General features: G+C 46.1%; 1 protein-coding gene across 1 annotated transcript in view; it reads right to left on the reverse strand.

Annotated features, from left to right (window-relative positions):
* LOC132400537 (adhesion G protein-coupled receptor F4-like) overlaps positions 1-12333 on the reverse strand; it is a 116654-nt gene that overhangs the window by 23394 nt on the left and 80927 nt on the right. Inside the window, exon 11 of the mRNA XM_059981579.1 lies at positions 11239-11403. Within this exon, the coding sequence (XP_059837562.1) occupies positions 11239-11403 (165 nt within the window). The remainder of the gene's footprint in view (positions 1-11238; positions 11404-12333) is intronic.

The raw sequence follows: 12333 nt of genomic DNA on the forward strand, positions 1-12333 counted from the left end.
TGTTCAAAATCTCCCCCATCTCTTTCGGCTCCACACATAGCTGTCCACTCTGATTTTCCAAGGGACCAACTTTATCTCTCACTATCCTTTTGTTATTAATATAACTGTAGAAACCCTTTGGATTTATTTTCACCTTACTTGCCAAAGCAACCTTGTATCTTCTTTTAGCTTTTCTAATTTCTTTCTTAAGATTCTTCTTACATTCTTTATATTCCTCCATGCTGCCTATATTTATTGTAGATATCTCTCTTTTTCCTAACCAAGTTTCCAATATCCCTTGAAAACCATGGCTCTCTCAAACTTTTAACCTTTCCTTGCAACCTAACAGGAACATAAAGATTCGGTACCCTCAAAATTTCACCTTTAAATGACCTCGATTTCTCTATTACATCCTTCCCATAAAACAAATTGTCCCAATTCACTCCTTTCACATCTCCTCAAAGTTAGCCTTTCTCCAATCAAAAATCTCAACCCTGCGTCCAGTCCTATCTTTCTCCCTAATTATATTGAAACTAATGGCATTGTGATCACTGGACCCGAATTGCTCCACAACACATTCCTCCGTCAACACACACAAAATGCTGGTGGAACACAACAGGCCAGGCAGGATCTTTGAGAAGCACAGTCGATGTTTCGGGCTGAGACCCTTCGTCAGGACTAACTGAAAGGAAAGATAGTAAGAGATTTGAAAGTAGTGGGGGGAGGGGGAAATGCGAAATGATAGGAGAAGACCGGAGGGGGTGGGATGAAGCTAAGAGCTGGAAAGGTGATTGGCAAAAGTGATACAGAACTGGAGAAGGGAAAGGATCATGGGACAGGAGGCCTCGGGAGAAAGAAAGGGGAAGAGGGAAGCACCAGAGGGAGATGGAGAACAGGCAAACAACTAAATATGTCAGGGATGGGGTAAGAAGAGGAGGAGGGGCATTAACGGAAGTTAGAGAAGTCAATGTTCATGCCAACACGAGGAACTGCAGATGCTGGAAATTCAAACAACACACACAAAATGCTGGTGGAACACAGCAGCATTTTATGTGTGTTGTTTCAATGTTTATGCCATCAGGTTGGAGGCTACCCAGCCGGTATATAAGGTGTTGTTCCTCCAACCTGAGTTTGGATTCATTTTGACAGTAGAGGAGGCCATGGATAGACATATCAGAATGGGAATGGGACATAGAATTAAAATGTGTGGCCACTGGGAGATCCTGCATTCTCTGGCAGACCGAGCGTAGGTGTTCAGCGAAACGGTCTCCCAGTCTGCGTCGGGTCTCACCAATATATAAAAGGCCACACCGGGAGCACCGGATGCAGTATACCACACCAGCCGACTCACAGGTGAAGTGTCGCCTCACCTGGAAGGACTGTCTGGGGCCCTGAATGGTGGTGAGGGAGGGAGTGTAAGGGCAGATGTAGCAATTGTTCCGCTTACAAGGATAAGTGCCAGGAGGGAGATCGGTGGGAAGGGATGGGGGGGACGAGTGGACAAGGGAGTCGCGTAGGGAGCGATCCCAGCAGAAAGTGGGGGGAGGGGAAGATGTGCTTGGTAGTGGGATCCCGTTGGAGGTGGCGAAAGTCAACATGGGTTCCAACGACCATGGACAGCTTCAGAGCGATTGCGCAACCACCGACTGCGACTCCAGTCTTCAACTCCAGGCCAGGTCTTCACATGCTGCGATTGTGATTCCTGTCTCCCCTTCCCCCATCACCACTCTGCAATCCGCTCCCTCAGATCCCATCATCAGCTCCTGGGCCCTCAGAGGCTCCATCTTCCTCTCACCCTAACCCTTCCCTCTCCACCGATACCACCAGCCTCCCTCCACCCTCTGATCCCATCTCTCATCTGTGCTGGGTCTTTACCATTCCCTCCGACCTTCAACTCTCTGAGGCAGAGCGCTGTGTCCTCAGTAAGGGCCTCAGCTTTGTCCCCCTTCGCCCACACCTCAGCGAGTTTCGCGTACGCCATGATGCTGAACTCTTCTTCCGCCGGCTCTGTCTCCGAGCTTACTTCTTTGACAAAGACTCTCCTACACCCACCGATGACCCCTTCTCCCATCTTCAACCCTCTTCCTCTTCATGGACACCCCGCTCTGGTCTTCTGCCTGCTCTGGATCTCTTTATTGCTAATTGCCGACGGAACATCAACCGTCTCGACTTCACTGCACCCTGTTCCAATTCCAATCTCTCTCCTTCCAAACGCTCTGCTCTCCGCTCCCTCCGCACCAATCCCAACCTCACAATAAAACCTGCTGATAAGGGGGGAGCTGTTGTTGTCTGGCATACTGACCTCTACCTGGCCGAGGCACAATGACAACTCTCTGATACCTCCTCTTATTTACCCCTTGATCATGACCCCACTAAGGAGCACCAGGCCATTGTCTCCTATACCATCACCAACCTTATCAGCTCAGGGGATCTCCTATCCACTGCCACCAATGTCATAGTTCCCACACCCCGAACTTCCCGTTTCTACCTCCTACCCAAGATCCACAAACCTGCCTGTCCAGGTAGACCTATTGTCTCAGCTTGCTCCTGCCCCACTGAACTCATTTCTGCATACCTTGACACTGTCTTATCTCCCCTTGTTCAATCTCTTCCCACCGATGTTTGTGACACTTCTCATGCTTTGAATTTTTTCAATGTTTTTAAGTTCCCTGGCCCCCACCGCCTTATTTTCACCATGGATGTCCAGTCCCCACCCGGATGGTCTCAAAGTTCTTTCCTTCTTTTTGGATTCCAGACCTAACCAATTCCCCTCTACCACCACTCTCCTCCGTCTAGCGGAATTAGTTCTTACTCTCAATAATTTCTCCTTTGGCTCCTCCCACTTCCTCAAGATCAAGGGGTATGGGTCCCAGTTATGCCTGCCTTTTTGTTGGCTTTGTGGAACAGTCCAGTCTATACGGGTATCCGTCCCCCTCTTCACTACATAGACAACTGCATTGGCGCTGCCTCCTGCACGCATGCTGAGCTCGTTGACTTAATTAACTTTGCCTCCAAATTTCACCCTGCCCTCAAATTTACCTGGTCCATTTCCGGCACCTCCCTCCCCTTCCTTGATCTTTCTGTCTCCATCTCTGGAGATGGCTTATTAACTGATCTCTACTATAAGCCTACAGACTCTCACAGCTACCTGGACTATTCCTCTTCCCACCCTGTCTCTTGCAAAAATGCTATCCCCTTCTCACAATTCCTCCGTCTCCACCGCATCTGCTCTCAGGATGAGGCATTTCATTCCAGGATGAAGGAGATGTCTTCCTTTTTTAAACAAAGGGTCTTCCCTTCTTCCACCATCAACTCTGCTCTCAAATGCATCTCTCCCATTTCCCACACATCTGCCCTCACCCCATCCGCCTGCCACCCCACTTGGGGTAGGGTTCCCCTTGTCCTCACCTACCACCCCACCAGCCTCCAGGTCCAACGTATAATTCTCCGTAACCTCCACCACCTCCAACGGGATCCCACTACCAAGCACGTCTTTCCCACCTCCCCTTTCTGCTTTCCGCAAGGATCGCTCCCTACGTGACTCCCTTGTCCACTCGTCCCCCCCATCCCTTCCCACCGATCTCCCTCCTGGCTCTTATCCTTGTAAGCGGAACAATTGCTACACCTGCCCTTACACTTCCTCCCTCACCACCATTCAGGGCCCCAGACAGTCCTTCCAGGTGAGGCGACACTTCACCTGTGAGTCGGCTGGTGTGGTATACTGCGTCCGGTGCCCCCGGTGTGGCCTTTTATATATTGGTGAGACCCGACGCAGACTGGGAGATCGTTTCGCTGAACACCTACACTCGGTCTTCCAGAGAAGGCAGGATCTCCCAGTGGCCACACATTTTAATTCCACATCCCATTCCCATTCTGATATGTCTATCCATGGCCTCCTCTACTGTCAAAATGAATCCAAACTCAGGTTGGAGGAACAACACCTTATATACCGGCTGGGTAGCCTCCAACCAGATGGCTTGAACATTGACTTCTCTAACTTCTGTTAATGCCCCTCCTCCCCTTCTTACCCCATCCCTGACATATTTAGTTGTTTACCTGTTCTCCATCTCCCTCTGGTGCTTCCCTCTTCCCCTTTCTTTCTCCTGAGGCCTCCCGTCCCATGATCCTTTCCCTTCTCCAGCTCTGTATCACTTTCGCCAATTACCTTTCCAGCTCTTAGCTTCATCCCACCCACTCTGGCTTCTCCTATCATTTCACATTTCCCCCTCCCCCCACTACTTTCAAATCTCTTACTATCTTTCCTTTCAGTTAGTCCTGACGAAGGGTCTCGGCCCGAAACATTGACAGTGCTTCTCCTTATAGATGCTGCCTGGTCTGCTGTGTTCCACCATCATTTTGTGTGTGTTGTTTGAATTTCCAGCATCTGCAGATTTCCTCGTGTTTGCTCTAAACATTCTTCCGTCACCTGACCTATTTCATTCCCTAACAGAAGATCCAACACTGCCCCTTTTCTAGTTGGTACCTCTATGTATTGCTGCAAAAAAATATCCTGCATACGTTTTACAAACTCCAAACCATCCATCCCTTTTACAGTATGGGCTTCCCAGTCTATGTGTAGAAAATTAAAATCTCCCACAATCACAACCCTGTGCTTACTACAAATATCTGCTATCTGCTTGCAAATTTGCTCCTCCAATTCTCGCTCCCCATTAGGTGGTCTATAATACACCCCTATAAGTGTTACTACACCTTTCCCATTCCTCAATTCCATCCAAATAGCCTCCCTAGATGAGCCCTCTAATCTATCCTGCCAGAGCACCGCTGTAATATTTTCTCTGACAAGCAACGCAACACCTCCCCCTCTTGTCCCTCCGATTCTACCACACCTGGAGCAATGAAATCCAGGAATATTTAGTTGCCAATCACACCCCTCCTGCAACCATGTTTCACTAATAGCTACAACATCATACTTCCAGGTATCAATCCATGCTCTAAGCTCATTCACCTTTCTTGCAATGCTCCTAGGATTAAAATAAATGCATTTAAAGAATTCTCCACCTCTTCCTCTCTATTTATCTCTAACAGTATAAAGAACTTTACTGTCTTCTTTTTCTTTCTTCTCCCATACATCTGTTCCTACACTCCGGTTCCCCTCCCCCCTCGTATCTAGTTTAAATCCATTGGAGCCTCTCTAGCAAACCTACCTGCAAGAATATATGTCCCCCTCCAGTTCAGATATAAACTATCCCACCGGAACAGGTCCCACCTTCCCAGGAAAACTGCCCAATTATCTATAAATCTGAAGCTCTCCCTCCTGCAGCATGTCTTCAGCCACATGTTGATCTGCACTACCTTACTATTTCTAAACCCAGCTAGCTGCACGTGGCACTGGTAGCAATCCTGAGATTGCTATCCTAGAGGTCCTGTCCTTTAACTTGGCACCTAACTCCCTAAACTCACCTTTCAGGATCTCCTCACGCTTGCTACCCACGTCATTGGTCCCTACATGGACCATGACATCGGGCTGCTCACCCTCCCTCTTGAGAATACTGAGAACTCGATCCAAGATATCGCGGACCCTGGCACCAGGGAGGCAACAGACCATCCGGGATTCTCGATCTCTTCCACAGAACCTCCTATCTGTACCCCTAACTATGGAATCCCCTATCACTACTGCTCTCCTCTTTTCCCTCCTTCCCTTCTGAGCTGAGGGTCCAGTCTCGGTGCCAGAGACGCAACCACTGCAACTTGTCCCTGGTAGGTCTTCCCGACCAACTGTATCCAAAACAGTATACTTATTATTGGTGGGAACGGCCACAGGGGTGCTCTGCTCTTCCTGTCTATTCCCCTTCCCTCTCCTGACAGTCACCCAACTACTTGTCTCCTGACTCCTAGGGATGACTATCTCCCTGAAACTCCTATTTATTTCTGCCTCTGCCTCCCGAATGATCCGAAGTTCATCCAGCTCCAGTTCCCTAACACGGTTTGTCAGGAGCTGCAGCTGGATGCACCTTTCGCAGGTGTAGTCATCAGGGACAACTGTGCTCACCCTGACTTCCCACAAGCTGCAAACGCAGCACCCGACTGCCTCATCCATTCCCTACTCCTAATCTAATTAGATTAATTAAAGGAGCTTACCCGGCCTTACCTCACCTGGAGTGAAGCTCAAACTCAGCCTCTGCTCGCTTTTTAAATTCCCCCGCTGATCTCAGAGGCCGACTTCCACACACTTGCGCAATTGTGCCCTGTTCAAAGCTCACCGAAGCCTGATTGAGCCAAAGCCGACCCACTCTGCCTCAGTCCACTCCAACGACGGTCGCTACGATGATGGCTTATATGTTATATAAGATTATATGACATAATCTTATATGTTTCTATAAGATCTGCTCTCATCCTTCTGTGTTCTAGCAAGTACAGTCCCAGGCGACTCAATCTCTCCACATTGTCTAACCCCCGCATCTCTGGAATCAACTTGGTGAACCTCCTCTGCACCACCTCCAAAGCCAGTATATCCTCCTTGAAGTAAGGAGACCAGAACTGCATGTGATACTCATGCGGCCTCACCAGTTCCCTGTCCAGTTGCAGCATAACCTCCTTGCTCTTAAATTCAATCCCTCTAGCAGTGAAGGCCAACATTCCATTTGCATGGATAGGTACATGGAGGGCTATGGTCCGGGTGCAGGTCAATGGGAGCAGGCAGTTTAAACGGTTCAGCACAGGGCTGATGGGCTGAAGAGCCTGCTTCTGTACTGTACCTTTCTATGACCCTATGACTTTAAGTTTATAAGTGATACGAGCAGAATTAAGCCATTTGGCACAACAGGTCTGCTCCACTCCATGGCTGATTTATTATCCTCCTCAACACTATTCTACTGCCTTCTTCGCTTTAACCTTTGACACTGATACTAATCAAGAACTTATCAATCTCTGCTTTAAATATACCCAATGCCTTAACCTCCATGGTCATCTGTGGCAAATCTATTCCAGAAAATACTTGTAATGTGTAAAAAAACTGGAAGCACCCATTTTTTTACAATGTAATAATGTAATCTGCCAAGAATTTTTGCACTTTCTCTTTGAAGGCTTGCAGAGGGACAACCCAAGCCAGCAAAACATTTCAGCTGCTCTGCAAAAAGAGCAGTTTCCTCCTCTTCCTTCTGGAAAGGCCAATACACTGTCCTGAGTCCTCCCTAACTGTTAAATTGCCAAACCTGTAAATTGTTCTGCGTTATGAGTTACTCTTTTTTTCCAAATGTTAACCATACTTTTGTACCTTTAACCATTTAAAGGAGCAAAAATTATGCAATGTGTCCCAAAAAATCTATTCAGAACTTATATTTCTTGACAAGTACTTAATGGTACTATAAATATCATTCAATATCCTGTTTATTCTGCCAGTGGTTCTCTGGATTACTCATGGAATTGAAGTGACCTGTGCACATAGTTCATCTAATTTGAAAGCTGCATTCTCTGCTGGGACCATCAATGTGTATTGTTTTTAAGCAATACGACTTTTAACCTATTCTCCCATCACCGTGAAAACTTCAAGTGAAGAAATTTCAAAATTGTTAACAAACGTACTCACCATGATGATAAACATCACTTTCAAGGCCATTCACAAACACAGATGTGGCTGTAGTGTCTGACACTATTGCTAAAGGAACAGAGCTGGTAATTCATGCCTCACTGATTATTGACCAAAGAACTGGATCTAATTCTTAATACAAGGCATCAAATTCCCACTGTTGTAAGATAGCCACTGCAGGCAGCACCCCATTACTGAAGGAAACAACTGCATCATTGGACTGATTAGTCTTGCAGAACTGATTGAGGAGCACAGGGCAGGAGGCCATATGCAAAGAGCCTGTTTCCACCATCTTCAAAATCACCACATCCTATCTACATAAGGGCATATAAAAAATGGAACAGGGGCTGTCTACCTGGTCTCTGAAATTTGCCCTTCCATTCAATAAGAATAAGGCTTTCCTGCTCCAGGCTTCATCTCCTTTTTATGCCAGTTCCCCTAGCCTTCAATTCCCTGATTTTTCAAAAGGTTATCTATTTCCAACTTCCTCCAATGGTCTTATGGTCCAATCCCACAATACTCTGGGTAGAAAATTCGATATCCATCACACTGAAAATTTTCAGCTACTTATGAGACCATAAGTCTGTCATCACTGAAATATGTGAAATGCTGAATAAGTATCATTAACCACACACCCAGCTAGTGGCACAGTGGCAACAGCGCTGGACTCTGGAGTGAAGGATCCTGAGTTCAAATCGATGTCGGGCCACCCCCGAGCATGCTTTCCATCCATGCTGGGTTGAGTGTTGAGCTGGCCACTCGGCCCCATAAACAATACAAGGGTTGAGACAGGAATATTCATATCGGGACCCGGTTAATCCGAAAGGAGACCAATCCTGACACCATTCGCCAGACGAGAATGGCTGACTGGTGCAATAGGCTAAAAACAAATTAACCACACTCAGCTTCATAAAGCTCAGGGTCATGTGGATTCACCAATTCCCCACCACACCTTCTCTAAATCTCTGCTTTGTCTTGCAATCTGCTGCTCATGATTGCATCAGGCACTGTTCTCACACAGAGAGATAATTTCATTTCAGTGAAGAGCAGGTGGGACGTTGTGCAGTGAGATACTGAACAACAAACAGAATATGCTGAAAGAACTCAGCAAGTCAGGCAGCATCAAGGGAAGGGAATTGTCAATGGTTCAGTCCTGATGAAGGGTCTCAGTCCAGAACACAGAATGTATCTTACTATCTTTCCTTTTGGTTAGTCCTGACGAAGGGTCTCGGCCCAAAACGTCGACAGCGCTTCTCCCTATAGATGCTGCCTGGCCTGCTGTGTTCTACCAGCATTTTGTGTGTGTTGTTGTTTGAATTTCCAGCATCTGCAGATTTCCTCGTGTTTGCACAGAATGTATATTCCCCTCTGCAGATGCCGCCTCATTTGCTAAGTTCCTCTGTCATTTTGTGTTTGTTGATCCAGATTTTCAGCCTCTGCAAAATTGCTTGTGCAGTGACATATTGTTGGTTTCTCACAAATGTAGTAGAATTTACCGGGACCTGGTACAGAGAGGACATGAGGCCTGCATAGATCAGTCAGGCATCACTGAATACTGTACACTCGTGTCCCAACAAAGGCATAAAAATCCAGATCATTTACTGACATACAAAGCTTTACACTTCCAAATGTGCAGGTGGTTGTGTATTATTGTCTGGTTGTCCTGACGATAAATGCTATATTCCCTGGCAGTGCAATAATCTCTTCATGCCTCAGAAAGATGGAAAAGCTAAATATTTTCTATGACCAGCACCACTCAGAGAAATTTATCATGTGTGTGTGTGTGTGTGTGTGTGTGTGTGAGTGATGGAGTGGAGGAGGATGTTGTTCAAGGGCTACCTGCCACTTCCATAATTCCTCACACCACTTCACAAACCAGCCACAGCAGCTGGATGTCACAGCAATAAGAATTATCAGAACCAATGTAGAAAATGCTCAAATGCCTTCTGAAAATTCTTGTTCTATCATTTATCTGCATAGTCAGTTATCTCTTCATGTTGGTATTTGCATACCTATGTGCATTTCTGCTATCCATGTTGCTTACCTTTTAAAAGTACCTGGGCCAATGAAGTCATCCTCTGTGGCACAGTGTGTTTTAAAAGTGCTGCTTAAGGGAACAATGCTGGATTTTGCTTTACATTATCCACCAACAGAATGTGGACTTGGCTATAAAACTAGCATTAACTGAGGCAACCTCAAAGTTGCCACCCTCATTGGGTGCGGGGGTAACATCATTGTGTGCTCTATAGTTACAAGGCCAGTCACTTAAAACTTAGAAACATAGAAATTCCTTCTCTTGGAGGGTAGTGAATCTGGAATTGCCACCCCTGTGGATGATGGATAATCAGAAATCGATAAATAGATATAGTTAGGGTAATTGAAAGATCAGAGAACGTCAGGCTTTTGGGACCTGACACAGAAGAGGAATTTAGGCTGGCTGAGATCAGCCAGGATCATATCGAATGGCAGGACAGGCTTTGGGGAAGCCTGGTGGCCAGCTCCTGCTCCAATTTTCTTGTGTTTGCTCCACAACCTGAACATTGCAAGTGTGGTGAACTACATATACCTACCTGGACAACCCCCTCCCCCCCCCTCCACCGCTGACTGCTCCTGTGGCTCCTCCCACGGACCCCGGTATAAAGGCGATTGGGGACTCCGCCCCAAGTATAGTGGTCAATTGCTGCTTGTTCTTTCTTCCAGCCAATAAAAGCTGATATCTCGCCTCACGTCTCAGAGAGTTATTGATGGTGCATCAGCAAGAGAGTAGTAAGTGTCAGCACACAGAACAAAATCCTTCGGGGCATGAGGAGTAGGCAGAGGAGCAGGAGGATGTTCCAGGAGAACACCGGTAATAAAGAGCCCATTGACAAGAAACATCTTATCAAAGGAGAATACATAATCATAGTCCAGAAAACCACCCGCTGCCTCTAACACAAGGAAATCTGCAGATGCTGGAAATTCAAACATCTATGTATAGAAGCTGCCTGGCCTGCTGTGTTCCACCAGCATTTTGTGTGTGTCACTGTCTCTAACACCTGTAATGTTCATCAGTTATTATCCCAAGTGAGCCCTGATGACATGTCCCTCATTTGCAGGACTACCTGCAACAATCAGAACATAGTAATGAAAGAATCTCTGATCCCATTGCTGAAGTCTGTCAATATAACTGAGCAGCTCACCCTGACATTTCCTGAGGATGTGAGGGCGTATTGACACAATGGAGGAAGCAGCCACACATTGACACCAGGTTCTTCATGTAGTGTCTTTGGTAGAGCTCTGGGCTCACTCTACACAGGAGCTCCCTCTTTATATCTATCTAACTAATGAGAAAGTCCAGATCTTGTTCAGTAAATCTACAGGCTGCCTGTCTTATCGCTGAAGCCTCTATTTCCTCCAAGGTTGGTGGAGTTGTGTCGCCTCTTTATGTGGCATTAAATGCTGATACCCTCTGTGACCACTGTAGAGAATGAGGTGAACTACTGGGAAATACACTTGACCCTATATATGCACCATAGATCATTTCAAACACAGCTTTCTTCCGTTTCACAATGATTTGCAGGTGATCCCATGGGCTTCAGGGCTTAATATTGTGTTGCCTCAAGTATGGTTCCACAAACTGCTTACATACTGTTCACCTTGCTGAACCACTTTAATGGTAAAAGACACATTGCAGAAAATGCCCTGGACTTTTCCTGCTAGATGCTTGTTCTTACCTGCAAATCTGTTTCATTAACAGTATTATTTACTTCTGAAAATTTCGTCAGGATGGTTACGACAGCTTCTACATTTCCAGGTTTGCTGATGTTTTGCTTACGTGAGGCCGTAGATAATTCATGAAGAAGACTGGAAAAATTCTTTGTCACTTCAGCAGGAGTCTTCTGCAAAATCAAAGTAGAAATGCTTCTAAGGACCTTTATGTACAATGTACTGTGTATGTTAATCAAAATGGCTTCTTTGTTCTGTTAAGAGTAGGAATGCTTCTTTGTATGATAAGTGCTTTCTCTCACAGCTGTTTAGCTTTAGACTTGCTGATATCAGAATTGTATTCATTTGTTGACCAATGGGGGAATGTTATTTTGTCTTGTGGGGCAGGGAGCTTGGGGGTTTTTGCGGTCTTTTCAGGGTGTCGGGAAGAAGATGCCGAGGAAGGTGGACGTGCACTGCACTGCTCGGTCGACCACCAGGGTGGTCCCAGGTGCGAGGATGTGGAGGTCGGAGGAAAGTGATGAGGGGTCGATTGGTTCGATGGTTAAGCTCCAACGATGTCAACTAAACTGATTGAACTTTGATAAGTTGGCGCCTTTTACTTTATTTTCTTTTCCTTCGTATATACTGTATTGCATAGTACTCTTTTAGTTTTAGTAAAATCTTTAAAGTGTATTCCATAACGGTATCTGGTGTGAGTTTGATATTGTGTATCTACGCAGGGCATAAACTTTACTCTCACAGCACCTGCATGTACAGGAGGTGGGGTTGGTGAGTGGCTGGATCTCCTTTTCTCCTAGAAGTATACCAGCCTGTTGGGTAAGTGTTACATTTACACAATGAGAGCACATCCCAACTAGCAGAATCCCTGTGAATATTCAATCAGGGTAACTGCTCTGAGAGCTTCTGAGCACAATCTTCAGACACCCAAGCTATACTCCTTTGGTTACAGTGTTGAGGGATGACTATTTGAGTATAAAACTGGTCAAAGTGTGATCTCTTTATTATTGTTATCATCTCTTCAAACCTTTCCAAAAGCAAGCTCTGTGGTTAAAAAGGCATACGGTGTATTGGCCTTCATCAATCGTGGAATTTGAGAGGTA

Source organism: Hypanus sabinus, chromosome 10 (genome assembly GCF_030144855.1).
Source record: "Hypanus sabinus isolate sHypSab1 chromosome 10, sHypSab1.hap1, whole genome shotgun sequence".
Taxonomy (NCBI): Eukaryota; Metazoa; Chordata; class Chondrichthyes; order Myliobatiformes; family Dasyatidae; genus Hypanus; species Hypanus sabinus.